Source organism: Seriola dumerili, unplaced genomic scaffold, assembly GCF_002260705.1.
Source record: "Seriola dumerili isolate Sdu_G_001 unplaced genomic scaffold, Sdu_1.0 BDQW01000917.1, whole genome shotgun sequence".
In the NCBI taxonomy this organism is placed as follows: domain Eukaryota; kingdom Metazoa; phylum Chordata; class Actinopteri; order Carangiformes; family Carangidae; genus Seriola; species Seriola dumerili.
Genome location: NW_019175172.1, coordinates 285,558 through 313,087, shown reverse-complemented (window position 1 = coordinate 313,087; position 27,530 = coordinate 285,558). Strand labels below are relative to the sequence as shown.

Genomic DNA, 27,530 nt, shown 5'->3' with positions numbered 1-27,530 from the left:
GATAGATAGACAAGTAATGGTTAAATAACAGACATGTGAATGTAGTTCGACGCAGCCACTTTGTGGTTTAAATTTTACGCCTAAAACGGAATGACAAACCGGCTTGTGTGCTGTGTCCCCTGCGTCTCTCCTCATCACGGTAACTATAGGTTACGTACAGGCTTTCCTTTTCCTTTCATCCTTTAAGGTTCAAACGCTCGTCACTGCCAGTAGATATGGCACTAGACCACCAGCATCTCTCTAACCCTATACCATATGAAAGTAATGGTTATTTCACTGCACAAGAGTTCCCAACAAGTTCTCAGTACATATCCAGGTGTGTCAGGTTTGTATGGAAGGAGATTGGGGCCAAATGTGTGTGTGTTTTAATAATAATGACATAAATCTGCCGGTGCTAGTGGTCTAGTGCGACATCTGTCGTTTACAGAACATTTGATGCTGAAAGAAAAAGGAAAGGTAACGCTTAGCGATGGTCTTGTTTCTACTCGGATGCCATTAAAGCACGTACTCAAACCGGAAAAGGGCCACGCTGCGAAACAACAGTCATTTGTAGGGAGTAAGATTGTCCACGACACGCGGCGGATTGAAGCGAGACTTGCAGTAAAATGTCTAAGTCCGAGGTTCTGAGAGGATTTGTTACTGAGAGACTCGCCGCCGCCTCCCAGGAAATCTTAGCGGCCGTGGACGGACTCGTAGCCGGGTACGAGGAGGAGGCGTCGGGCTTCAGACAGGAGATCGACCGGCAGAGGAGACTACTGGAGGTTCTCCTGCAGCCTCGGGTCATACTCAACAAAACCGGTTGGTCATTCCGTTTTAGGCGTAAACTTTTAAATCCAGGAACCACAAAGTCCCGGTGTGTAGAGGAAGAGGCCGCGTCGAACTACATTTAAATATCTTGTAATTTAACATTTACTTGGCTTTCGACAAATATGAATAGGCCTACCCGTAATTACAAAATCTAAGACGGTTCCTTAATCGAGGCGAGTTGCTCTTTAAATCCGCCTTGATGTCATTGACTAACAAGTTCATCATTTAGCTTTTTAATTTGAAATGATCTTTATTTTCCTCTGTTTCTGAGTGAATCGTCCTCTGCAGCGCGAAGCTGTGGCGGGCTGTTGATCACCGCAGATTCATGGTTGTTTTCCCCACGTGTTGCTGCTCTCTGGTTATGTTGCATGCCAGATGTACGGTTAGACACAGGTGTTTTATGTTCAGGTGTTGTATCATGTCTTCAGCACATACAGACTTTAGCTTTAACAAAGGGAAAATTGAATAGCAAGTTTTCAGGATGGAGTTTTGCAGAGATGCTTCTAATTCAGGATTTAACAACTAGTCAAGCTTTGGCAGAACATGTAGGACAGAACCAGCACGTTCTACTATTATAGATAATAACAATAGTATTGATACAGTTGATACTGCTACTAATAATGATGATGGAAAATGATTGTGACACGTTAACTTGTTTCATTTTTATGTAAAATTGGTTTCAGTCAGCTAGAATAAACGCATTACTTTTGCTCAATAATTTCAAAATAAAGCCTCTGTAGTCACACATTTTCAATAATATGAAGTGGAAATAATTGATTTCTGGCTTTTGTTCAGGTGTGAAGTGCAGCAGGAGACTCCGCCATGATGAAGAGGATAATGAAGATGAGTATGACAAGAATCTGGATATGAATAACAGAACTCCATCAAGGTTCCTACTTAACTTTTGTTGTCATTATTATTTTGTATGTATATGTATACATATGTATATACTTTTCCCTTTAAAACTGTATAATTGCAGGTGTAATGCTGTGTGATTTACTGTGTTGAAAAAGTATCAATGCTGATTTAAATTAATGTCTAGACCAAATATTATCAGACACATTTTTATTGTATAAAGCTGAGTGACTTGAAACCAAAAGGACTACAGCCCACTCACATTGATGTATTAAGTCGATATTACAGCTGCTAAAGTTAAAACAGAAATCATAGTTTCCTATACTTACTTTAATTAATGTTGTAATGAAAATGGTCATTTGAATCAGGAAACCATTAATTTGCAGAAGTCCAGTTGAACTTTAGCTTGCCCTTTGTAATTACAAAAACTGATTTCATATTCACTTTTTTTCCTCCAGAGGTCAGTTTGAGCTGGGGAAGCACAGCGGACATCAGATCAGTGAAGTTCAGAACCACATGGACCTCAGGATGCTCATCCTGGAGGAGCAACAGCCTGAAGTACTTTCAAAAAATGGTAATTTTAAAAATCAAATTCAAAGAATTGTAAGTGACTCATGATTGAGTCGTATCTTTTAAGTAATTCAGCATCATGTATGGTTTCCAAAACACTGCGACGTGGACTGACAGCAGCCCTTGATGATTCTCTGTGATTTGGTCTTAGTTAGTTAGGAGTCCTCTTGACTGCTTTTAACTTCTTCCAGACTTAGGAGCTGCTTTTTAGAGCGAAGTAGCTTTATGAATCTCTCTTAGTCAGAAAAATGAGGAGTCCTAAAGTTAGGACTGACACAGCCATTATTTTTAGGAGTTTCTCCTAAATCTGCAAGTTAGGAGCTTCTTTTAGCCTTAAGATGCTTTGTGAATACAGGCCCAGATGTCCAACAGGTGTTTACCAGCAACTGAATTATGTGCAGAGTCGTCCTCCTCTCCATAACAAATGGACCAGGGGTTTAAAACCAGTAAACGAATAAAGTAGTCTAACCTTAAAAATCTGTGATTCACAGACACAGTTCAGTGGACACAGGACTGGACGTCTCCAGTGGCTGGGAGTTGAGCTGTCTGACATTTCTCAGCTTTTCTCTCTGATAACTTAAGATCCAGATGTCCGATGACAAAAATCCTCGAAGTGGTTAAAATATATAGATGAAAACGACCAAGGTGTAAAAAAACGTAAAAAAGTTGAAAGATGGAGTAGGTAATGTTTTTCAGAAACACTTTTTGTTATATTTCTTTAAATTCTCTTAATAGCCTGATAACAATGAACAAATTAAATGCTCTGACAATAAACAGTGTCAATTACCGGGCTGTAAAAACTCCGGTCAATCATTGTGTTCAGCCTGGATGTAATGATTGGCTGGCCTACCCGTCTGTCAACCTCACTAGCATGACTGCGCATACTCTGGCCGTGCACTCGCGCTTACTGCTGCATTGCATCACCGAGCTGCTGCCGTGTCAGACAAGTGGCAGTTGCGGGTGAAGAAAAGGAAGAAGACGCACAGGAATGGCAGAGAAAGTTCAACCAGTTCCACCTAAGGCCTGGACTTCATCAGCAGCTTCACTCGTAAAAGGAAGACGGAAGCAGAAAAAGCTGCAACAAAAATAAAATTTGACAATGCAAGAATCAACACTGACGTAGCTTGATGGCGACAACTGAGTAAAAGACTTGATAAAAAGTGACTCGATTGTGGCTGTATTTCTGTTATACAGGTAATTATGTTGTTTGTTTTGGTTTGTGGAGGGGAGGGGGGCGGGGTGTAAATACCTGCTTCATAAGTTGTTTTGGCTATTTAATCATAAACCAACCTATGTTTTATGTATTAGCCAAAGCTAACATTAGATAACGCAATGGGTGCAAGCAACGTCAGCTATGCTAGTAGACAGTGTAGCTATGTTTACACATAACGTTGCCTTGTATGTAATCTGTGCAGCCTATATGTTTGGCAATGTCTGCAGTGTGGTTGTGAGCAGATGTCGTTTGATAGTCTTTATCTTTGTCTGTAACAGCTGCGAATGGGACTTTGTGTTTTGTGTTTTTTTTAGTTGTGAGAAAGACTCAACCTCCACACCTTTTTTAAAACGCGGATTGATGAGACCACCACCCCCACTCCACCTCCGCCATTTCAGTTTCTCTCCCAGCTGTGAGTGCAACTTTATGTGACTGAGAAGTAGCTCAGCCCTTCAAACTGCTACGAATCAGGCCATTGTCGACGCGTTTACAAATGTACAAAGTTTTTAAGATGGTGTTAGGTCGGTGTAATTGTTTAGACCACTATTCATGTAAATGCACCCTCCTGTCTTGTGTAGTTTTTTTGTTACACATACATGAGGGTGCTCCTCACAATATTGGTTCATGCAGTCCTACTTTAGCCTACAAGTTGAGACCATTTATCATATTAGAAAAATATCATTGAATTGATGATTTGTGTATCTGTGTCTGTCAGCCACACAAAAATATGGGAAACACTGTCCATAACTGCTCACACTTAATGCACTAACCAACCCTTTCAAATAAGTATTTTATACCCATTAAACCAACTTCCTCTCAGCAAAAATAACCGTAGACTTTTATTTCTATGTAGCAATAGTCCTGTGTGATATACATCCTGTAAAGAGATTTAGATCTAATTATCTAAATGTCATCATTGTTGAGTGAATGGCTAATTGTGATGATTCTTTCTAAAAGGCAATCGCTGTCATTGCAGAAGAAGATAACCACAGTGCCCACATGATGCCACATACTGACCCGTCATCCAACACTCACCTCTGCCTATAATCAACAGTAAATATATTGTGTATGGCAATGATACATTGTGTATATATTTTGTATTGTTAAAAGTATCTCAGTCCATAAAAATACAATAAACAAGTTTCATACCACATTGGATTTGTATTTTTTGTGTAGCATACAAAGAGATAGTAAATGAATTGGCTTCACTGTTTATGCTGTAAGTGTAAGGAAAAAGGCATTCAAAAAAGTCAGAACAGATTGTTCATATAAAGAAGAATGCAAAATAATAAAATACAAATTTGAATATTTACACAAGTAATGTATAAAAAGAAAAAATAATACTTGGTATTCTCCTGGGAAAAGGGACAGCAAAATACTTGATACAGTACCAGTCAAAAGTTTGTACACACTTTCACAAACTCTTGAATGGTTCTGTATATGATTCCCTTTGTGGCAGCATGAAAACACAGGGCTTGTGATGTTGTGTTGTACCTTACACATGTGTGGACATTTCTGGCTAATGCATCAGGTAGAAAGACCTGTAACCGAAGGTCCTGGTTGAGGAGCATCTGCTGATGTCATTTGTAACATACCAAACACCAAGTTTGGGTCACAGAGCTCAGACAGAGCTGCAGCAGGTGATGCAATGTTTTTTCATAGACATGCAGCTTCAAAGCAGCAGGTTCAAAAGAAACGTTAGCTGTACTAGTAGTATAGCTAACTTAGTATTAATAGTGTAGCTAACTCTGTTGATGTCTCTAGCTTTGCCTGATATATAACCTTACCGCATGTGGCTTCTAGCTAGCCAGCGATAAGTTATTGCATCTAACTGTATTTCCACTATAAATTACCAAACATACTAACTTGACAGCAGTGAGTAACAGTCTTGTTGGTTGTTTACATTCATTACGGTAATCTTATACACTCACTGGCCACTTTATTAGGTACACCTTTCTAGTACCGGCTTGGGCCCCCTTTTGACTTCTTTTATTCTTTGTGGCATAGATTCAGTTGGTCCATATTGACATGATAGCATCACACAGTTGCTGATGATTTGTCAGTTGCCTATCCATGATGCGCATCTCCTGTTCCCGTTACATCTCAAAGGTGCTCTATTGGATTGAGATCTAGTGACTGTCGAGGCCATTTGAGTACAGTGAACTCACTGTCATAATCAACAAACCAGTTTGAGATGATTTGAGCTTTGTGATGTCATGGTGTGTTATCCTGCTGGAAGAAGCCATCAGAAGATGGGTACACCGTGGTCATAAAGGGATGGACATGGTCAGCAACAATACTCAGGTAGGCTATGGCATTTGAACGATGCTCATTTGTTACTAAGGGGCCCAAAGTGTGCCAAGAAAATATCCCCCACATCATTACACCACCACCACCAGCCTGAACCGTTGATACAAGGCAGGATGGATTCATGCTTTCATGCCAAATTCTGACCCTACCATCTGAATGTCATAGCAGAAATCCAGTCTCATCAGACCAGGCAATGTTTTTCCAATCTTCTATGGTACAATGTTGGTGAGCCCGTGTGAACTGTAGCCTCAGTTTCCTGTTCTTAGCTGACAGGAGTGGCTCCCAGTGTGGTCTTCTGCTGCTGTCGCCCATCTGCTTCAAGGTTCGACATGTTGTGCGTTCAGAGATGCTCTTCTGCTTACCTCGGTTGTAACGAGATTTGAGTTACTGTTGCTTTTCTATCAGCTCAAACCAGTCTGGCCATTCTCCTCTGACCTCTGGCATCAACAAGGCATTTTCACCCTTAGAACTGCCGCTCACTGGATATTTTCTCTTTTTCGGACCGTTCTCTGTAAATCCTAAAGATGGCTGTGCTTGAAAGTCCCAGTAGATCAGCAGTTTCTGAAATACTCAGACTAGCCTGACTGGCACCAACAACAATGCCACATTCAAAGTCACCTTTCTTCCCTATTCTGATGCTTGGTTTGAACTTCAGCAGATCGTGTTGACCATGTCTACATGCCTAAATGCATTGAGTTGCTGCCATGTGATTGGCCTGTTGGACATTTGCGTAAAGCAGTTGAACAGGTGTACCTGATAACGTGGCTGGTGAGTGTATGTTTTCTTACTTGTGAATGTCACTCCGTATTGGGATATCACAATGACAATCACCGCTACGTTCCGCTCCGCTCTCTCTCTTGTCCACTCGTGCAGTGCGCATTTGTGTGTTTTTGGGGAGAGGCCTTGGAGGGATGTCTGAAGGGAAGATGTTGGAGGATACTTTCAAAATCTAGCTAACTCAGGCTTACATCTCCCAGATTACCTACTCCAGCTTTAAAACTAAATAAAAGTAAATTTTGAGCTTCTGAAGGCAACCACGACACAAACCCATGATCATAGCGGATGTGATGTCATTGACAAGCGACCAAATGACACAGAGCTTTGCCATATTAAAATGATGTATTTCTCTAGGTTTGAGAATTGCTGGAAACATTTGGGATAATGTAAGGTCACAACTACAAAATATATAACATAGGTGTAGTCATTTTGAGACATGTTAATGTGGAAAAGTTACATATTATAACTCTAAAGGGTCAGTTCACCTGAATCATTGACCAGATGACTACAACTACAATTACCACCCATGTCTTACTGTAAACAAATGGTTCACTGTTACAATGGCATTGGTGCTGCCCAATCAGTTTGAGCCATAGTTGCCACCTTTTTATGTGAAAAAAGGTGGCAACTGGTTAACATTATTCACAGCACTTTGAGGCGATAACATGAACGAAAATACAGGACAAATTGCATCCTGTATTGATTCAAATCCACCGAGTACCGATAAAACAAGTACTAGAATCATTTTATTTTCAAATGCCGGACAATCCCGTATTATACGGGATGGGTGGCAACCCTATTCACCTGTTTGATCGGTGGCCACCTCCTTCCGCAGGCAGAAAACCCAGCGTGTTCGTATTCTTCTTCTTTGGCAGTTTCGCATGGCTCTGCCTGATGCACGGATTATGATACAGCGCCACTACATTGCCGTAGCGACGTGCAGCTGCAATTGCAGTTATAAACAAAGAGTACCGAGAAAACAAGTACTAGAATTTGGCGGGAGACTGAGGTGGCGCGAAATTTGATGGAGGCGGCTGCCTCGCAATTCTTTTTGGAGGAAAAACCCTGACCAAGCCTACCCACTGCCAGGCAGCCTGAAGGAAGGAATTGGCAGAGATATGGAGAGAAGTGCTGTGAATAAAGACGTTTGGCAGTCTGCAATAGACTTCACTTGACGATATTAATGACTTGGAAAACTTAAAATACCCTTCTGGCTTTTGCGATCTGTGGAATGTTCTGGACTAAAGGAATATAAATAATTGAGGAATGGACAGTCGGACTTCACAACCCCTTCAGTATAGGGACTCACCACCACTTTGCCGTCTTGCTGGTTTACGATGCTGGTGAATCTGAATTAATAAAACGTTGGTGTGCATAGTTACTGAAAAAATAACTGAATGGTTAAATTGTGGTTGTTGTGGGTCTGTTTTTTTCTCTGCTCTTACAGCACAGCTCCTGAGTTTTGGTGAGGTTGAGCTTGAGAGAGTTTTTCTAAAATGTCCAGACCAGGTTGTTTACAGCCTGATTGTTTTCAGACAGAGCACTGATGCCACGTCATCTGCAGACTGAAAAAGTATCATCCCTTCACTGCTGCAGGAAATGCTGTTGGTGTCCACAGAGAAGAAAATGGAGGGTTCAGTAAAGACACCAGTGATATCAGTGACAATATGAAGACACCGTTTTTCATAATGTGTGTGTTTCATTGTTCCCTGCAGATGTTCAGCATCTGTTGATGATTAAAGAAGAGGTTCCCCTTGAGTTGAGCCCCTGTCTGGATCAGGAGGACCCAGGGAGCCCATACATTAAAGAGGAACAGGAGGAACTCTGGACCAGTCAGGAGGGAGAGCAGCTTCCAGGGCTGGAGGAAGCTGATGGTACCAAGGTCCCACTCACTCCTGTCCATGTGAAGAATGAAGATGATGAGGAGAAACCTCAGTCTTCACAGCCTCATCGAAGCCGAACTGAAGAGAGCAGAGAGGCAGAGCCTCCGTCCAGCAGCTCAGCTGAACAGATGGAAACAGAGGCTGATGGAGAGGACTGTGGAGGATCTGAACCAGACAGGAACTTAGATCCACATGGTCATCTTCAACCAGATACAGATGAACTGGTCTCAGAGTCCTCCGAGACTGAAGACAGTGACGTTGATTGGAAGGAAACCAGAGCACCTGAGTCAGGTTTGAAAATTAATAAGGTCCACGTTAGTGATACAGGATTTAAAACTAGTGAGAAGCCTTTCAGCTGCTCTGAGTGTGGGAAAAGATTTACCACGAAGTGGGTTATGCGGACACACATGAGAGTGCATACAGGAGAGAAACCGTTTGGTTGTAATGATTGTGGAAAAAGATTTCACAGACATGACTATCTTAAGCTGCACATCAGATTCCATACAGGAGAGAGACCATGTGGTTGTGATGTTTGTGGGAAAACATTTAAGCGGCAGTCTGAACTTAATGTCCACAAGAAAGTCCATACAGAAGAGAAACCGTTTGATTGTGATGTTTGTGGGAAAAAATTTAAGCAGCAGTCGGCAGTTAAACTCCACATGAAAATACATACAGAAGAGAAACCGTTTGTTTGTGATGTTTGTGGGAAAAGATTTAAGGTAAAAGGGAACCTTGCAACGCACAGGAGAAACCATATAGAGGAGAAACCGTTTGGTTGTGATGTTTGTGGGAAAACATTTAACCGGCAGAGTTATCTTAAGGTGCACATGAAAGTCCATTTAGGAGGGAAACGGTTTGGTTGTGACGTTTGTGGGAAAAAATTCAACCGGCGGGATTATGTTAAGGTCCACATGAGAGTCCATACAGGAGAGAAGCCCTATGCTTGTGATGTTTGTGGAAAAACATTTAAGCGGCAGACAGACCTTAAGGTGCACATAAGAGTTCATACAGGAGAGAAACCGTTTAGTTGCTGTTTGTGTGGCAAGCAATTCATAAGTTATACAAACAGGCAAAATCACTTGAAGAGATGTAAATGCAAACATGTTACTGCGGGCAGCAGTAGTAACTGAAGCTGCAGAGTTGCTGGTTGAACTGAACTGGAATAGCATAGTTTTTGTGTGTTACTCAAGTGAACTGTAACATTTTTATTAATTCTTGCACACTTGTATTTTCTTTTTGTTTTAAGTGAGTTTTGCCCTCTCTTACATTTATATTCTTGAATATTTGAAAATGTATACTAAATTACTATTAGGGCTGCACAATATACCAAAAAAAAAAAAAAATCTCATTGCCATTATTTTGGCAGATATTGTCATTTCAATTGAAATTTTTGTTTTTGCATTTAATTTTTCCTGAAAAAAATGTAAAATGATGATGTGATTTTTATGGAAGAGAATTAGGGCCACATGTATTTCTTTTTTTCTGCAGAATTCTGAGTTTAAAGTCAGAATTAAAAAAAAAAAAAAAAAAAGATTCACATGTGGCTGTAATATTGTTACATAGATTTTTGTTGAGCTTTGTATCAACGAAACATTTTCCTTTACTACACAAAAATGTTGTGACACATTTCATCTTGATCAAAAAATTGTAGTACCTTCGTTTTTGATATTGCACTTGGACATTATGGGATTTTGAAAAAATTCTGATTAATTGTGTAGCTTTAATTAGTATTCCCATTTAAGGTAAAGAAATTTTGTGACAGCTTGAGTAAATATAATTGTTTGAAATAAATTCAGATTTAATTTACAATGAATTTGGGTTTTTTTTTCTGTCTGAAAAACTGTATATTTTTTTGACATTGGCCATTTAGTGTATTTTCAAGTTTACAATGTTTTTCATCTCTTTTGCTTTTGAACATTGTAATGTTAAGAGTTTGATTCTAACCGGAATTCATTCTGCACCATAATGACAGGATGATAAAGGTGCTTTAGCAGGAGTGGTGCAGGGTTCATACTGTCAGAAAAGCCATTCAGATTTGTTTCATTACTAATATGAAGCAGTTGCTTTATAATGTAGTTTGTTTGAAACTGATGCCACTACTCTCATTTAACTCAATTTTTGGTCTCCACCAACTCTTGAGGGAAAGATGTGGCTCATTAGCTGCTAAATGCTGCAGTATGTTCACCGGCTGCTCTTTAACAGTGTCTGTTTGGTGGAGCAGAGGGTCCATTTAGATTTTAATGTTTAACTTGGGGTAGACCATCTCTGGCACTTTTGGTTACTGGCTAAACAATTTGTAACAGTTCAATATTGTATTATTTTGAAACACTGGGTCATACATGTTGCAGTGTCTTTTTAAATCCAGGGGAGAGTCTGAAGAAGATATGTAGGTACATTTAGCTGATACTTGTGTGCTTTTTCTTGAATTGAGTTTTAAATACAGCACTTGAAATCAAATATTTTTACGTTGTTGTACTACTAATCTCAATGAAGTAAAGGGTCTGAATACTTCTTCTTCCACTGCTGCTTGTTTCCAGAATGAATGCTGCAAATCTGCAAAAGAATCATCACTGATGTCACTGACATTGAGTAAAGACTATATGAAGTCACAGTTGTCCATAATGTGTGTGTTTCATTGTTCCCTGCAGATGTTCAGCATCTGTTGATGATTGAAGAAGAGGTTCCCCCTGAGTTGAGCCTTAGTCTGGATCAAGAGGAACCAAAGAGCCCAAACATTAAAGAGGAACCGGAGGAACTCTGGACCAGTCAGGAGGGAGAGCAGCTTCCAGGGCTGGAGGAAGCTGATGGTACCAAGGTCCCACTCACTCCTGTCCATGTGAAGAATGAAGATGATGAGGAGAAACCTCAGTCTTCACAGCCTCATCGAAGCCGAACTGAAGAGAGCAGAGAGGCAGAGCCTCCGTCCAGCAGCTCAGCTGAACAGATGGAAACAGAGGCTGATGGAGAGGACTGTGGAGGATCTGAACCAGACAGGAACTTAGATCCACATGGTCATCTTCAACCAGACACAGATGAACTGGTCTCAGAGTCCTCCGAGACTGAAGACAGTGACCCTGAGTCAGGTTTGAAAAGTAAAGAAGTCCATGTAAGTGATACAGGATGTAACTCTGATGTGAAGCCTTACAGCTGCCCTGAGTGTGGGAAAAAAATGAGAAGAATGCGGATTCTGCAGATACACATGAAAATACATTCAGCAGAGAAACCATTCGGTTGTGATGTATGTGGGGAACGTTTTAGGCGAAAGATTCATCGTAAGAAGCACATGAAAGTCCATAGAGGGGAGAGACCGTTTGGTTGTGATATTTGTGGGAGAAGATTTAAGTCGAGGGGATACCTTTTCTGCCACATGAAAGTCCATACGGGAGAGAAACCATTTAGTTGTGATATTTGTGGGAAAGAATTTAGGGCAAAGTGGTGCCTCATTGGCCACATGAGAGTCCATTCAGTAGAGAAACCGTTTAGATGTGATGTTTGTGGAAGAGGATTTAAGTCGAAGGGGAACCTTATGGGCCACATGAGAGTCCATTCAGGAGAGAGACCGTTTAGTTGTGATGTGTGCAGGAGAACATTTAAGCACTATATGACTCACAAGAGGCACATGAAAATCCACACAGGAGAAAAACCGTTTGCTTGTGATGTGTGTGGGGAAAGATTTAAGCGAACGATTCATCGTACGAGGCACATGAAAATCCACACAGGAGAAAGTCCATTTGTTTGTGATGTGTGTGGAGAAAAATTCAAGCGAAAGAGTCATCATAAGAGGCACATGGTAATCCATACACGAGAGAAAGTGTTTAGTTGCAGCTTTTGCAGCAGACCATTCACGTATTGGTCAAACTTCAAGAAGCATGAGGAGACATGTAAAGTCAGGCGTGTTACTGAAGCTGAAGTGGAAGAGCTCATCACAGCATCATCCCAATGCTGAGTTCCTGTTGAAGTTTGTAGAAGAGTTGACCGTGATATTTGATGCCATTAGTAACGCATTTTTATTTTCTTTTATTTTGTAACTGGGTTTCATCATTGCTCACGTTTGAAACTGTATACTGAATTACTTTTTCATGTGACAGTCTGAGTTCATGTGTTTTTGTTATTCTGAATTAGAATAAAGTTATTGGGTGAAGGCTTTTGCAGTTCTCTCTCAATCAAGAGGAGAATCCAAAGAAAATATTTTATACATTTAGCTGATGATACTTTTTACTTTTTTTTAAGTTAGATTTTAAATGCAGTGTTAGAACTTGTAATCACATATGCTATTACTTTTAATAAAGTAGAGACTACCTCTTCCTCCACTGTTGTTTGTGTCCCAATGAACCTCCAACTGCAAATCTGCAAGAATCATCACTGATTTCACTGACATTCAGTAAAGACACCAGTGATTTAAGTCGCAGAGGAACCTTAAGGTGCACATCAGAAAACATACTGGAGAGAAACCATATGGTTGCGCTGCTTGCAGGAAAAGATATAACCGACAGCAGCACCTGAAGGAGCACATGATGAGAAACCATTTCGCTGCAGTGTTTTGCGAGAGAACATGTAAGTCTTAGGGGAGCGTTATGAGGCACATGATAATCCATAAAGGGGAGAAACCGATCACTTACTGTTTGTATAACTTAAAAATTGCTTGCCACACAAACTCAAGTATGTTACTGAGGGCAGCAGCAGGAACTGAAGTTTTCATAGTTGCTGGTTGAACTGAACTGGAAGAGCTCATCACAGCATCATTGAAATGCTGAATTTAAGTTGCGTTTACTTGAAGTTGAAGTTTGCATGAAAGCATATTGACAATTAACTGTAATATTTGATGTCGCTCTTTCACATTTGTATTTTCTTTTATAGTTGAACTGGTTTTTATCATTTCTCACATCTGTACTTTTGAATATTTGAAGCTGTATACTAAATTCCTTTTTCATTGTGACAGTCTGAGTTCATGTATTTTTGTTAGAGAAATAAATAGTTTGTTTATTCTGAATTAGAATAAAGTTATTGGGTGAAGGCTGTTGCAGTTCTCTCTCAATTCAGAGGAGAGTCCAAAGGAAATATTTTATGCATTTAGCTGATGATACTTTTTTACTTCTATTTAAGTAGGATTGTAAATGAAGTATTAGTATTTGTAATAAAGAATTTTTACATTGTTATATTCTTAAATAAAGTAAACCTCCAACTGAAAATCTGCAAGTATCATCACTGATCTCATTGACATTCAGTAAAGACACCAGTGATTTCACAGACAGGTTCAGTGCCATCATTTTCTGCATCTCGCGAGGTTTCGAACGGTGTGTCACACTCCTATGAGACTTGGCTTCTCGCAATACTACACCCGTGTATAAGTACCAGAGACTTTCAGCACAGATTAGGATTTTACACGCGACGCACAACAGATTCAACTTTGTATATAGAAAGTTTAATGTTTATTTTTCACTTTTACAATGTCTACGAAGTAGAATCAACATAATATAGCAATTTTGGCAGTTTGGGTCCCTTGACTATCCAAGTGTCCAAATGGAGAGACAGTCTGGCCCCGTTCCTACTAGAAGCTTTGGTGAATTTCTAGCTACATTGTTAGAGTTGTAGTCATGAAGTTGCTGAATGAAACCATCCCAGTGCATGGGACCATTGTTGTCATGGTGGTATCCATTGTTTGATATAAAATAAATTCTAGGTGAGGAAAAAAAATATAATTTTTCCTTTGGTTTATCACAGTTTACTCAGCTGTTGTAACAGTCACTATGTTACTGACACATGGAATAACTTCTCTGAGGTCTTACCTATCCGTACTGACCCAGCTCGTGCAAATGGACCTGATGGTTCTGGAGCTATTCTTCATCTATTTTGGATACGACTGTCTAGGTGAGGAATACTACAGAGCATCCAGATTTTAGGTTCAGGGCTTAACAGGTTAAAATCTTTGACAAAAGAGACCAATATATTTTAACGAGAAAATTCACTCAATGGCCAATGTCAAAACAACATACACCAGACAAATGCATATTAAATTCCGAATTTATTTCACAACCAAAAATATATTCACCTGAGGTGTTACAGAACTTTGTTACATTAAATGGGAATAGTAGTTTAATAAAAAATGTATTCAAAAGTACAACTCAGATAAACAATAGAAGTAAATACAGATAATAAAGAATTACTAAGGATATTACAGTGAACCGTGAGCGATGCTCGCCATTGTAATTATGCTGCAATGAGCTTTTTCAGTAAAACCTGCAGCTCTGCAGCTTCACTAAGTGCTGCTGCCCTTAATAACAAACTTGTGTTTACATGTCTCCATGTGTCTTATCCTGTTTGAAGAACACGTAAATGGATAGCCACAAAAGCTGCAACTGAACAGTTTCTCTTTCGTGTGGACTCTTGTGTGCCCTTTAAGGTTTTCCCGACGATTAAATCTCTTACCACAAACACTGCAACCAAATGGTTTCTCTCCAGTATGCACGTTCATGTGCCTCTTAACAACCCCCCGCCACTTAAATCTTTTCCCACAAACATCACAACCAAATGGTCTCTCTCCTGTATGGACTCTCGTGTGCATAGTTAACGCCGTCCGTCGCTTAAATCTCTTCCCACAAACACTGCAATCAAATGATTTCCCTACTGTGTGGACTTCCTTCCAATCAATGTCACTGTCTTCAGTCTCGGAGGACTGTGTGACCTGTTCATCTGTATCTGGTTGAAGATGACCATGTGGATCTAAGTTCCTGTCTGGTTCAGATCCTCCACAGTCCTCTCCATCAGCCTCTGTTTCCATCTGTTCAGCTGAGCTGCTGGACGGATGCTCTGCCTCTCTGCTCTCTTCAGTTCGGCTTCGATGAGGCTGTGAAGACTGAGGTTTCTCCTCATCATCTTCACTCTTCACATGGACAGGAGTGAGTGGGACCTTGGTACCATCAGCCTCCTCCAGCCCTGGAAGCTGCTCTCCCTCCTGACTGGTCCAGAGTTCCTCCTGTTCCTCTTTAATGTTTGGGCTCTTTGGTTCCTCCTGATCCAGACTAAGGCTCAACTCAGGGGGAACCTCTTCTTCAATCATCAACAGATGCTGAACACCTGCAGGGAACAATGAAACACACACATTATGAACAACTATGACTTCATATAGTCTTTACTCAATGTCAGTGACAGCAGTGATGATTCTTTTGCAGATTTGCAGCATTCATTCTGGAAACAAGCAGCAGTGGAAGAAGAAGTATTCAGACCCTTTACTTCATTAAATGTAATAGTACAACAACGTAAAAATATTTGATTAGAAGAAGTTCTGCAATTAAAATCCTTCTGTGTAACATTTCATTTTCAGTAATTGTTAGACAGCTCAGTTCCCAGCCGCTGAACTGTGTTGGTAAATCACTGATTCTTAAAGTGAAAGTGTTTCATGGGTTTTTCCACCGTTTTCATTCCCTGGTCCGTTTGTTTCGGGGAGGATGACTCCTCTGTGGATAATTGGCCTATCAGTAATAACCTGCTGAACAACTGGCTCATATTTAGATTTTTTCTTTAATCTGTCCGTCGTACAGCGTCAGTGAAACACCGACTTTAAATGTGAAACTATTTTATTAATTGTTTTTTACAGTTCTAATGACCAGGTCTGTTTGATTTCCAGACGAACGGACACTGAAAGAATCAAAACTGGGAGAAGATGACGGTGATGGAGACAAAAACTCCCATGAGCCCACATTATTTCATGAGGCAGAAGTTACATACTGTGCGTTTAAAGGACAGAGATGACCTTTCCTGTGTGAATAATAAAACATTGTCCCCAGTTCCCCTTACATTTATTTTAATTCACTTTTTAAATTACCTTTTTTTGAAGGTACTTCAGTCTGTAGGTTCTCCTGGAATCGGATCCTGAGGTCCCTGTGGTTCTGAGTTTCACTGATCTGAGGTCCGCTGTGCTTCCTCTGCTCTAACTGACCTCTGGAGGAAAAGGACCTGGATTCAAATGTATAAGTGTTTTGAATCGAGAATCAATTTTGAATCGAATCTTGAGATTTTCTGAATCAAGCACCCCCAGTATACATGTGGACAAAATAATAATGACAACAAAAGTTAAGTAGGAACCTTGATGGAGTTCTGTTATTCATATCCAGATTCTTGTCGTACTCATCTTCATTGTCCTCTTCATCATGGCGGAGTCTCCTGCTGCACTTCCCACCTGAACAAAGAGCAGAAATCAATTATTTCCACTATAGATTGCTGAAAATGTGCGTGACTGAGTATTTTTATTTTGAAACTATTGAACAGAAGTTATGTTGTTTATTCCAGCTCACTAAAGCAAGTTTTACAAAAAAAGAGAAAAGTTAACGTGTCACAATCATTCTCCATCATCATTATTAGAAGCAGTATCAACAGTATCAATACTATTGTTATTATCTACAATAGTAGAACGTGCTGGTTCTGTCCTACATGTTCTGCCAAAGCTTGACTAGTTGTTAAATCCTGAATTAGAAGCATCTCTGCAAAACTCCATCCTGAAAACTTGCTATTCAATTTTCCCTTTGTTAAAGCTAAAGTCTGTATGTGCTGAAGACATGATACAACACCTGAACATAAAACACCTGTGTCTAACCGTACATCTGGCATGCAACATAACCAGAGAGCAGCAACACGTGGGGAAAACAACCATGAATCTGCGGTGATCAACAGCCCGCCACAGCTTCGCGCTGCAGAGGACGATTCACTCAGGAACAGAGGAAACTTTGTGGTTCATGGATTCAACATTTCACGCCTAAAACGGAATGACCAACCGGTTTTGTGGAGTATGACCCGAGGCTGCAGGAGAACCTCCAGTAGTCTCCTCTGCCGGTCGATCTCATTTCTTAAGCCCGACGCCTCCTCCTCGTACCCGGCTACGAGTCCGTCCACGGCCGCTAAGATTTCCTGGGAGGCGGCGGCGAGTCTCTCAGTAACAAATCCTCTCAGAACCTCGGACTTAGACATTTTACTGCAAGTCTCGCTTCAATCCGCCGCGTTTCGTGGACAATCTTACTCCCTACAAATGACTGTTGTTCCCCGGCACTCTTCCGGTTTGTTTACGGTTTCTACTCGGATAACATTTGTGCTCGCACCCAGACCGGAAGTGTATTATTGGGCGGTATTATCACTTTCCATACAGTACTTAAACTGTAGGTACCGTGATGAGGAAAGCCGAGGTTCTGAGAGGATTTGTTACTGAGAGACTCGCCGCCGCCTCCCAGGAAATCTTAGCGGCCGTGGACGGACTCGTAGCCGGGTACGAGGAGGAGGCGTCGGGCCTCAGACACGAGATCGATCGGCAAAGGAGACAACTGGAGGTTCTCCTGCAGCCTCGGGTCATACTCAACAAAACCGGTTGGTCATTCCGTTTTTTGGCGTAAAAATCTGAATCCAGGAACCACAAAGTCCCAGTTTATAAAGGAAGAGGCCGCGTCGAACTACATTTAAATATCTTGTAATTTAACATTGACTTGGGCTGTCAACACATGTACATACCTGTTATTACAAAAACCAAGACGGTTCCTTAATCGAGGCGACTTACCCTTTAAATCGGCCCTGCTATAATAAGAGTTAATAATTCATCATTTTAATTTGAAATGATCTTTATTTTCCTCTGTTTCTGAGTGAATCGTCCTCTGCGGCGCGAAGCTGTGGTGGGCTGTTGATCACCGCAGATTCATGGTTGTTTTCCCCACATATCATGCTGCTGTGTGGTTAATTTGCATGCCGAATTTACAGTTAGACACCGGTGTTTTAGATTCAGGTGTTTAATCACGTCTTCCTCACAAACAGACTTAACAAGTGGGGAGGGAAAATTGAATATCATATTTTGTGGATGGAGTTTTGCAGATTTGCTTCAATTTCAGGATAAAAAAAACTAGTCAAGCTACTGCAGAACATGTTGGACAGACTCAGTAAGTTCCACTGTTGTAGGAATAATTTGTCATATTATAAAATTATATTAATAATGATAGTGACACATTGTGTTCAGTTTCTATGTAAAGTTGTTTTCAGTGAGGTACAATAGACCATGTCATCTCTGCTCCAAATTTCCAAAACTAAACCCTCACAATCACACACATTTTCAGCAATATGAAGTGGAAGTAATTGATTTCTGGCTTTTGTTCAGGTTTGAAGCGCAGCAGGAGACTCCGCCACGATGAAGAGGAAGAGGAAGATGAGGATGACGAGAATCTGGATATGAATAACAGAACTCCATCAAGGTTCCTACTTAACTTTTTGCTGTCATTACTATGTATTACAATGGAGCCATATCAGTTTTTTGAGTAATTACATTTATTTTTTCATATTTGCAGGTGTTTACTTTTGTAATTAACGTGCTGCTAATCTTCATCTTTCAGGTCCTTTTCCTCCAGAGGTCAGTTTAAGCAGAGGAAGCATGGCCGACCCAAGATCAGTGAAACTCAGGACCACATGGACCTCAGCATCCGCATCCATGAGGAGCCACAGACCGAAGTACTTTCAAAAAATGGTAATTTTAAAAAAGTTAATTAAAATAAATGTAATGGGAACTGGGCTCACCTGGTAGAGCGCATACCACAAAGGCTTAGTTCTATATGAAGCGACCCGTGGCCCGCATGTCATCCCTGGCTTGGCTTGTATCATAAAAGATAGTAAGTGTAGAGAAAAGTAAAGGCAAAGGAAAATCATCTGGCAAAAGAAATAACAAGGGATATGTGGACAAAAGAAACAAAAAAGAAAATGAGTACAAAGCAGCAGAATGGCCCAATAACCAAAAAAACAATGTGCAGAGTGATCCCAGTGGTTTTATTTCCCCAGGATATGTTCAACAATGTTCATAATGTGTGTGTTTCATTGTTCCCTGCAGATGTTCAGCATCTGTTGATGATTAAAGAAGAGGTTCCCCCTGAGTTGAGCCTTAGTCTGGATCAGGAGGAACCAAAGAGCCCAAACATTAAAGAGGAACAGGAGGAACTCTGCACCAGTCAGGAGGGAGAGCAGCTTCCAGGGCTGGAGGAAGTTGATGATACCAAGGTCCCACTCACTCCTGTCCATGTGAAGAGTGAAGATGATGAGGAGAAACCTCAGTCTTCACAGCCTCATCGAAGCCGAACTGAAGAGAGCAGAGAGGCAGAGCCTCCGTCCAGCAGCTCAGCTGAACAGATGGAAACAGAGACTGATGGAGAGGACTGTGGAGGATCTGAACCAGACAGGAACTTAGATCCACATGGTCATCATCAACCACATACAGACGAAGAGGCCACAGAGTCCTCTGAGACTGAAGACAGTGATGATGATTGGAAGGAAACCAGAGCAACTGAGTCAGGTTTGAAAAGCAAAGAAGTCCATGGATGTAATACTGGTGAGAAGTCTTTCAGCTGCTCTGAGTGTGAGAAAAAATACAGCAGAAAGTGCGTTCTGCAGAGACACATGAAAGTCCATACAGGAGAGAAACCATTCGGTTGTGATGTGTGTGGGAAAAGATTTAAGTCGCAGGGGGAACTTAAGGCGCACATGAGAGTCCATACAGTAGAGAAACCGTTTGGTTGTGATGTGTGTGGGAAAAGATTTAACGTAAAAGGGAACCTCGTATCGCACATGAGAGTCCATGAGAGACCGTTTGGTTGTAATGTTTGTTGGAAAGTATTTAAGCGGCAGGAGGATCTTGATGTGCACATGAAAGTTCATACAGGGGAGAAACCATTCAGTTGCAGTTTTTGTGCCGAACGATTTGTTTATAGTTCAAACTGCAAAAGACATATGAAGATATGTAAACACAAGCATGTTACTGAAGGCTGCAGCAGTAAGTGAAGCCGAGTTGCCGGATATGCTGAGTTGTAATAGCTCCTTACAGCATGTTTAAAATACAGAGCATAGGTCAGTTTTACGATTGAGGTTTTGTACACCAGGTTATATAGAAGACACAACAAGGAAGATAGACAAGAGAACAGCATATTGGCACATTGGGAACTGGTAACAAACAACCTATATCCACAAAAGAAACACAATCAAGAGAAAGTAATTAGACCAATTATTGTTTTGTAGATTTACTTTAATTTGACTGATAAAACAGTTTTTAGAAAGTTTTGCCAATTCAAAAATGAAAAGCAGAAATCTCTCATTCACAGAAGTATTTAGACCCTTTGCTGTCGTCAGGATATTCCTGTTTGCCTTAATTATCCCTGAGATGTGTCCAGAACTTCACTGGAGTGCATCTGTGGCAAACTGAATTGATTAGACATGGTTTAGAAAGGTGCACACGTGTAGGTAATTAGTGAAGTGACTAAGTAAAAATCTTTGGATGGAGATCTGCTTACTTACTATATATTTATTAATATTATATTTTGCAGCTTGATCAATACAATAATAATAAAGTGAACAAACTTACCGGCCCCTCAAGGTCACTTAACTCATGATGCCTTCACATAACTCACAGATATCACAGCTCTCTCCAAGACATTCCAGACAGAAGTAACAACAATTGCTGGAGTTATTCGAACGTCTGTCTCCGTCACCTAAACAACACAAAAGGTAATGAGTCAGTGCCTTTTCAGAATTACTCATATGATCATTTTCTGATCTTCTACCATTCTGGTAAACGTAGGAGATGCTTAGATGACTTGGTTAAAGATCTATGTCACAACTGCACAGTTTCTTTTGGGCATATTTTGTGCTATAATAAATTCTTAACTCTATAAAAACTAGGCTAGTTATTCAGATAAATGGTGCTCATCATGTAATGAAGTCACTAAGTGGATGTTTACACTGTCCTCCTGTAAACCCCCCCCCCCCCCAAAAAAAAACAAGCCCATAGTTTGTCTGTGCAGCAGGTTATTATGACTCATAGTTACATTTTGTTGCTAGGTGACATCTAGTGGTTGAAGTAATTATGACAGGAGCAAATGGAAAGGGAAAAGCGCGGTGACATAGTAAAAACAGAGGCAAAGTCCACGTCAGGAGGAGGTTGTGGTGGATGGATGAATACGACGCAGGAGAGCGGTGTTTGATTCCCATGTTGAAGTAGCAGTTTATGTTGTTTCTATTGTCCACGACCATTCATTGTTATTATTGTAACCACGACAAAGATCATCTTATGTTGAGGAAGTACTTCTCAAAATGTGGAAATATAGAAAACCAAGAGATGAATTATCAATAACAGAGTTGTGTAAAAGTCCGATTAATTTATTGTCTTCTGTTCTATTCAGGCTTGGATGACATGAAACTCTTCTAGCCGAACCACCAGTTGAAAGATGAGCAGCTGTATTAGCAAATGTCTCTGTTGTCTTTTTTATGTATGTACAAATGTAAAAACAGAATAAAACTTATACTTCCAAAGAAGCATCAAGTGACTGAGCTTGTAATTCAAGAGCCTTTTGTCAATGCTCTGTTTAATAATCCAGGAGACACCATATTTCTCTTCTGGAAACATTGAGGTTACTATGGAAACTTTCAAATGGAAATTTACAATGGGGAAAAATGTGGAGAAGAGAAACTTCTGACTTACTCTCTTCTGTTGTGTATGACGTCCCTACCAAAGCAATGACAATAACAATGACGATGCCAATGATAATGATTGTGCCGACGTCAGGTCATATTAATATAATGTGAATTCATTGGTAATTTTAGCTTCTTGTTTTAGAGGGGAAATAGCAGAAGCTTTAAAATGAGAATGTGGAGCATCCTGTGGAGTTATACTTTAGTAGAAGTTTCACAAATAATACTTCATCTTCTGGCTCATCAGCATCATCATCATCATCAGGACATTGAAAAGATTGTGAAGAAACGGGGTCTATTGTTACAGAGATAAACAGCAGCTGCCACTGACTGTCCTTTCAAGGTATTTATTTTTAACACTGAAATATATCTGTTCATAAATGTTTCCTCTGTGACTTTCGTGACTGTAAAAGCCTTAGTTTCGGCTAATAGCAAGCACAATCCTTCCAATGAATGACACGTAGCCTTTTAATACAGGCGCAACCATTATGATCAATTAAAGTCACTTTAAATTTTTCTCTTTTCCTCTGTTTTCCCAAATACATTTAACTAAAGTGACTTTAAATTTCAAATTAAATTTAAATAACTCTTACCATATTCTGTGTTCTTGTATAAATTGATTTAAGGGCATGTAAACTACTAATAACTACTAATTTCTGTGCTAAATAGAGAGTTAACACCTGAGTCAATGGGGAAAAAAAACATGTTCTTCAGTCAATTACAGAAAACAGGAAGTAAAAAAAAAAAGCTGTAAAAAGTTGCAAGTCTGAAGTTTTCTTGTAGAATAAGTCACTTAACAGTAACCATAAGTGTACCACCTCTTCCAAATGTCTGTTAGAAATATAGCAAACGCACCTGCTGAGGCCACATGAGTGAAAAGCATAGTGATGAATCCCACTGCTGCCTTCATATCTATCTATCTATCTATCTATCTATCTATCTATCTATCTATCTATCTATCTATCTATCTATCTATCTATCTATCTATCTATTGGTACCAACCAACCAACCAACCAACCAACCAACCAACCAACCAACCAACCAACCAACCAACCAATCAATCAATCAATCAATCAATCAATCAATCAATCAAAAGATCATAATATCCAGCACACTTCATATGATAGGAAAGCATCCGATGTAAACAGGTTTGGTACTCGGGACGATGCAGTAGCTGACTGAATCCGGAAGATGGCGGTAATTCAACTACTTTTATGCCAACTGCCGTTAAATATCACTGAAGAAAAGCAATGAGGTTTTGGTTTCTACTCGGATGACATTAATGCACGTACCCAAACCGGAAAAAGTATCAAGCTAGTAAACAATGCTAAAATGGATTAACGTTTTCCTTAAAATACTTAAACCGTGATGAGGAGAGACGCAGCGGACACAGCAGAGACTTGCAGTAAAATGTCTAAGTCCGAGGTTCTGAGAGGATTTGTTACTGAGAGACTCGCCGCCGCCTCCCAGGAAATCTTAGCGGCCGTGGACGGACTCGTAGCCGGGTACGAGGAGGAGGCGTCGGGCTTCAGAGAGGAGATCGACCGGCAGAGGAGACAGCTGGAGCTTCTCCTGCAGCCTCAGGTCACACTCATCAAAGCCGGTTGGTCATTCATTTTCTGGCATAAAAAAAAGAAATTAAATCCAGGAACCACAAAGTCCCTGTTTGTAGAGGAAGTGGCCACGTCGAACTACATTTAAATATCTTGTAATTTAATGTTTTCCTGGCTATCAACAAATTTACATTCTTCAAATTACAAAACGAAGACGGTTCCTTAATCAAAGGGACTTTGTCTTTAAATCGGCTTTGCCTCAATCGACTAACGAGTTCATAATTTAGCCTTAAATTTGAAATGATCTTTATATTCCCCTGTTTTCGAGTGGGAATTCCTCTCTGCAGCGCTCAGCCGTGGCGGGCTCTGTTGATCACCGCAGTCCGCAGATTTAGGGTTATTTTCCCGACATGTCTTGCTGCTCTGTGGTTTATTTGCATGCCGAATTTAAGGCAAGACACCACTCTTTTGAGTTCGGGTGTTGAATCATGTCTTCTCACATACATAATTTAACTTTAGCACAGGAAAATTTGAATAGCCTATTTTGCGGACGGAGTTTTGCAAAATTGCTTTTGCGTTATGATTTAACAGCAGGTCGAGAATAGAACATGTTTAACAGACTCAACAAGTTCTACTATTGTAAGGAATAACAAAATAATGTTACTACTAGTAATAATAATAATAACAATAATAATAATGATAACAATAATAATAATAAAAAATAGTGACACATTCGTTTGCATTCAGTTTTTATGCAAGTTGGTTTCAGTGAGACAGAATAAAAATATCACTTCTGCTCAAAAGTTTCAAAATAAAACCCTCACAGTCACACACATTTTCAGCAATATGAAGTGGAAAAAATTGATTTCTGTCTTTTGTTCAGGTGTGAAGCGCAGCAGGAGACTCTACCATGATGAAGAGGAGGATGAAGATGAGGACAAGTTCACGAAGAACCTGGTAGATTGGAATAAATCAACTCCATCAAGGTTCCTACATAAACAATTTTTTTTACCACTATCATATTGTCTACATGAGAGTGAGACAGGAGATTTATATAAACAATATATCATGTAAACAAACCTCAGTTTCTTGAGTAATTACATTGATTTTTTTTAATATTGGCAGCTGTGGAATTCTGTAATTAACCTGCTTCTAATCTTCATCTTCAGGTCTTTTTCCTCCAGAGGTCAGTTTGAGCAGAGGAAGCATGGCGGAACTCAGATCAGTGAAACTCAGAACCACATGGACCTCAGGATCCGCATCCTGGAGGACCCACAGACTGAAGTACTTTCAAAAAATGGTACTTCTAAAAAATATAAATTTAATCGAAACTGAAGAAATTTAATTGAGTCAAAGGTAGTTTTGGTTTTATCAGGTGAGGTTCTGATCTAAACCACTCCCAGAACTTTTCTTTTCTGTAAATATTAATCATTGCGCTTGTCTCTCCTTTTTCAGTTCTTAAGAAATGTCCGATGCTGAAGCTGAAGTGTCCTCGAGGTCTGCAGGAGGTGGACTTCTTGGACCTGCTGAGGTCCACCTTCCCTCAACTGGCTGGAGACAACAAACCTTTTGACATCTTAACGTCAAACAAGAGACGGAGGTTAAAGTGTCTGAATTTAAAGGCGGTGACGCCGGAGGAGATCCACAGAAACATCAGTTGTGCAGGATGGGCGACATCAACTCTCTTCATCAGACTGAAGGTAGTTTGTCACTAGGGATGGGTATCGTCTGGTGTGTGTGTGTCACTGGAACAACAGCCCCGCCCCCCTGCCCTCCGCTCACACATACAGCATGGATAGATAATTTATTCCCCTAGGGGAAATTCATTTGTCCATTAGCTCATTAGTAGTAATAATAGTTGAAATAAATGATAAACAATAATTAAATTAGTCCATTTCCTTTGGCTGAGGTGTTGTATAGCCTGATGGCAGTGGGAACAAAAGATCTTCTGAACCTCTCTGTTCTGCAGCGCTGTTGTGAAGAGGGTGTTTGGGTGGTTTTGGTGGTCAAAGATCAAGGTCATGGTGACCTTAGAAAACACTTTTTAGCCATAACTCAAGACTTCACACAGCAATTATGACACAATTTCACACAAATGGTTCATATTTTATATGACTTTGGATAAACAGGGATGTAATCTGAAATGAGTCTGGGTGGCGTTGGCAGACAACCATGAAGAGGTGATTCTAGTTTTCTCTAGGTTTCACCTTTATTCACGTTTCGATTCAAACATGCCAGTTTTCCTGTAACCTGAAACTAGTCTGAGTGGAGGAGGGATACAACCACGAGGCGGTAATTCTAGTTTTTCAAGTTAAAGATGCAAAGTGGAATCACTCCTCTTTATTTTTCTAGGCACAAAAAGAAACTGAGGGCAGGGAAGAAGAGATTCATCCTCTGCAGACAAAAGACAGCAGCACTGAGGACACTTCATCCACTGCTGCCATGTTGACATGTGATGAAACTGGGCCACTAACAAGGTAATTCAAATGGAGATTGCATGGCTGTGTGCTTGGTTTTATGCACCTGTTCCCAGACTGAAGCTGCTGGAACCACTAATTATCAGAGGTGTCCACATATTTTTGCCCATACAATGCAGTATTACTTGCAGAAATGTAATATCAGACAGGCTTTAAACACAACTCGTGAACCCCCTCAATTCTCTCTTTGGTTTCCCACAACAGCCCAGTTCAGGAGGTCGAAGGTAGCAGCTGCTCAACATCACAACAACAGGACGTGGTGACAGAGGAAGCTGATGATGACCATTGCTGGATAACACAACCAGCTCAGGACTTTGTGGCCCGCTCCGCAACTGAAACTAAAGGGGATGCTAGTGAAGGTGATGAAAAGGAAGAAGAAAGAGAAGAGGTGAATGACAGTGATGACGAATGGAAACCAGACAAGTGTGACGAGGAGCTGAGGGAAAGTGACTCTGAGCTGCAGTTGAAGACGACCAAGAAACAAAAAGCCAGACGTTCTGGTGTCAAGATCCCTAAGACAAAGACTGAAAACAGTGATGCTGTTTTCTCTTGCAAAGTCTGCAGAGCTCTGCACAAATCAGAAGTCACCTTTGTGAAACACGCCTGGAGTCACGTGGAAGATCCAGGAAGTCTTTGTGGAGTCTGTGGGGAACGTCCAGAGTCTGTGGAGGCGTTGAAGTATCATCTTCAAAGTCACCACAAAACTGACGACTGTCACACATGTGGAGAGTCTTTCCTCAGCGTGCTAAGCCTCAATGAGCACGTGGCTGGCCACTCTGGGGAGAGACCATACAAATGCCATGTTTGCCATGCTGCGTTTGCATTAATGGCATCCCTGGAGAATCATCAGAAACTCCACGAGGAGGGTAAGCCTCACAAATGCTACACCTGCCACAAAGTGTTTGAGCTGGAGGAACAGTTAAAAGCTCACCGCAGGATTCACACCAGCAAGAAGACGCACCTCTGTGGCGTATGTGGGAAATCCCTCAGTGACCACAGATCTTTATCCCGCCACAAGATGATCCACTCTGGAGAAAGACCTCACAGCTGTCAGGTTTGCGGGAGGAGTTTCAAACTTCCCGGCACACTCAGACAACACGAGAAGATTCACACGGACAGGGAGAGGTCGTACCTCTGCGACGTCTGCTGCAAAATGTTCCTGACGAGCAAGCAGCTGCAGATTCACATGAGAACGCACACCAACGAGAAGCCGTACCACTGCGGTGAGTGCGGCAAGGGATTCTCCACCAAGGGACCCTTGACCATTCACATGCGGGTCCACACCGGAGAGACACCGTACCGCTGCCCCGACTGTGGCTGGTCCTTCAAACGCAAGATCAATCTGGACAACCACGTGACGGTCCATTCAGGCGCGAAACCGTTTATCTGCGGGATCTGTGGGAAGGCGTGCGCTCGCAAGACATACCTGACCGTTCACATGAGGACACACAATGGAGAGAGACCATACAAATGTACACGGTGTGACAAAGCATTTACTCAAAGCCACTGTCTGAAAACACACATGAAGAGCCACCAGCTGGCAGAAGCTGCAACGTAGCTCAAATTCATCCCTTTAACTTTCTCTTCTTTGAACAAAACTGTGAGAGTTTGA

The 27,530-nt window shown here is 40.8% G+C and overlaps 3 protein-coding genes across 5 annotated transcripts; all 3 read left to right on the top strand.

Annotated features, from left to right (window-relative positions):
- Nucleotides 1-513: 513 nt before the first annotated feature.
- LOC111237523 (zinc finger protein 846-like) lies at nucleotides 514-27,530 on the top strand. The gene is made up of 7 exons (XM_022766647.1): nucleotides 514-605; nucleotides 23,299-23,491; nucleotides 24,325-24,427; nucleotides 24,611-24,741; nucleotides 24,897-25,141; nucleotides 25,794-25,918; nucleotides 26,123-27,530. Exons 2-7 carry the CDS (start codon nucleotides 23,299-23,301, stop codon nucleotides 27,474-27,476), a joined length of 2,151 nt encoding a protein of 716 aa, XP_022622368.1. The 5' UTR covers nucleotides 514-605; the 3' UTR covers nucleotides 27,477-27,530.
- On the top strand, nucleotides 517-21,684 carry LOC111237526 (zinc finger protein 180-like). Of its 3 annotated transcripts, none has more exons than XM_022766653.1 (6): nucleotides 517-620; nucleotides 17,589-17,766; nucleotides 18,542-18,635; nucleotides 18,774-18,904; nucleotides 19,262-19,720; nucleotides 21,600-21,684. In XM_022766653.1, the coding sequence occupies exons 1-6, from the start codon at nucleotides 606-608 to the stop codon at nucleotides 21,623-21,625; spliced, it is 903 nt and encodes a 300-aa protein (XP_022622374.1). In that variant the 5' UTR covers nucleotides 517-605; the 3' UTR covers nucleotides 21,626-21,684. The 3 variants fall into 3 exon arrangements, 2 of the variants coding, with proteins under 2 accessions (XP_022622374.1, XP_022622373.1); XR_002665770.1 differs by having other exon boundaries at nucleotides 573-620; nucleotides 19,262-20,925; nucleotides 21,600-21,651; XM_022766652.1 differs by lacking the exon at nucleotides 21,600-21,684 and having other exon boundaries at nucleotides 573-620; nucleotides 19,262-21,104.
- LOC111237518 (gastrula zinc finger protein XlCGF7.1-like) lies at nucleotides 8,544-9,578 on the top strand. Its single transcript, XM_022766641.1, has 2 exons — nucleotides 8,544-9,150; nucleotides 9,319-9,578. Exons 1-2 carry the CDS (start codon nucleotides 8,544-8,546, stop codon nucleotides 9,543-9,545), a joined length of 834 nt encoding a protein of 277 aa, XP_022622362.1. The 3' UTR covers nucleotides 9,546-9,578.

What these genes read in the sequence shown, in the direction of transcription:
- LOC111237523 (XM_022766647.1), top strand. Translation starts at nt 23,299, where the DNA reads ATGTCTAAGTCCGAGGTTCTGAGAGGATTTGTTACTGAGAGACTCGCC. An exon ending in TGAAGTACTTTCAAAAAATG is followed by an intron (nt 24,742 to 24,896) that starts GTACTTCTAAAA and finishes CTCCTTTTTCAG; the next exon opens with TTCTTAAGAAATGTCCGATG. An exon ending in GAAACTGGGCCACTAACAAG is followed by an intron (nt 25,919 to 26,122) that starts GTAATTCAAATG and finishes TTCCCACAACAG; the next exon opens with CCCAGTTCAGGAGGTCGAAG.
- LOC111237526 (XM_022766652.1), top strand. An exon ending in AATAACAGAACTCCATCAAG is followed by an intron (nt 18,636 to 18,773) that starts GTTCCTACTTAA and finishes TTCATCTTTCAG; the next exon opens with GTCCTTTTCCTCCAGAGGTC. An exon ending in CGAAGTACTTTCAAAAAATG is followed by an intron (nt 18,905 to 19,261) that starts GTAATTTTAAAA and finishes TGTTCCCTGCAG; the next exon opens with ATGTTCAGCATCTGTTGATG.
- LOC111237518 (XM_022766641.1), top strand. Translation starts at nt 8,544, where the DNA reads ATGGAAACAGAGGCTGATGGAGAGGACTGTGGAGGATCTGAACCAGAC. An exon ending in TAAGGTAAAAGGGAACCTTG is followed by an intron (nt 9,151 to 9,318) that starts CAACGCACAGGA and finishes GGGATTATGTTA; the next exon opens with AGGTCCACATGAGAGTCCAT.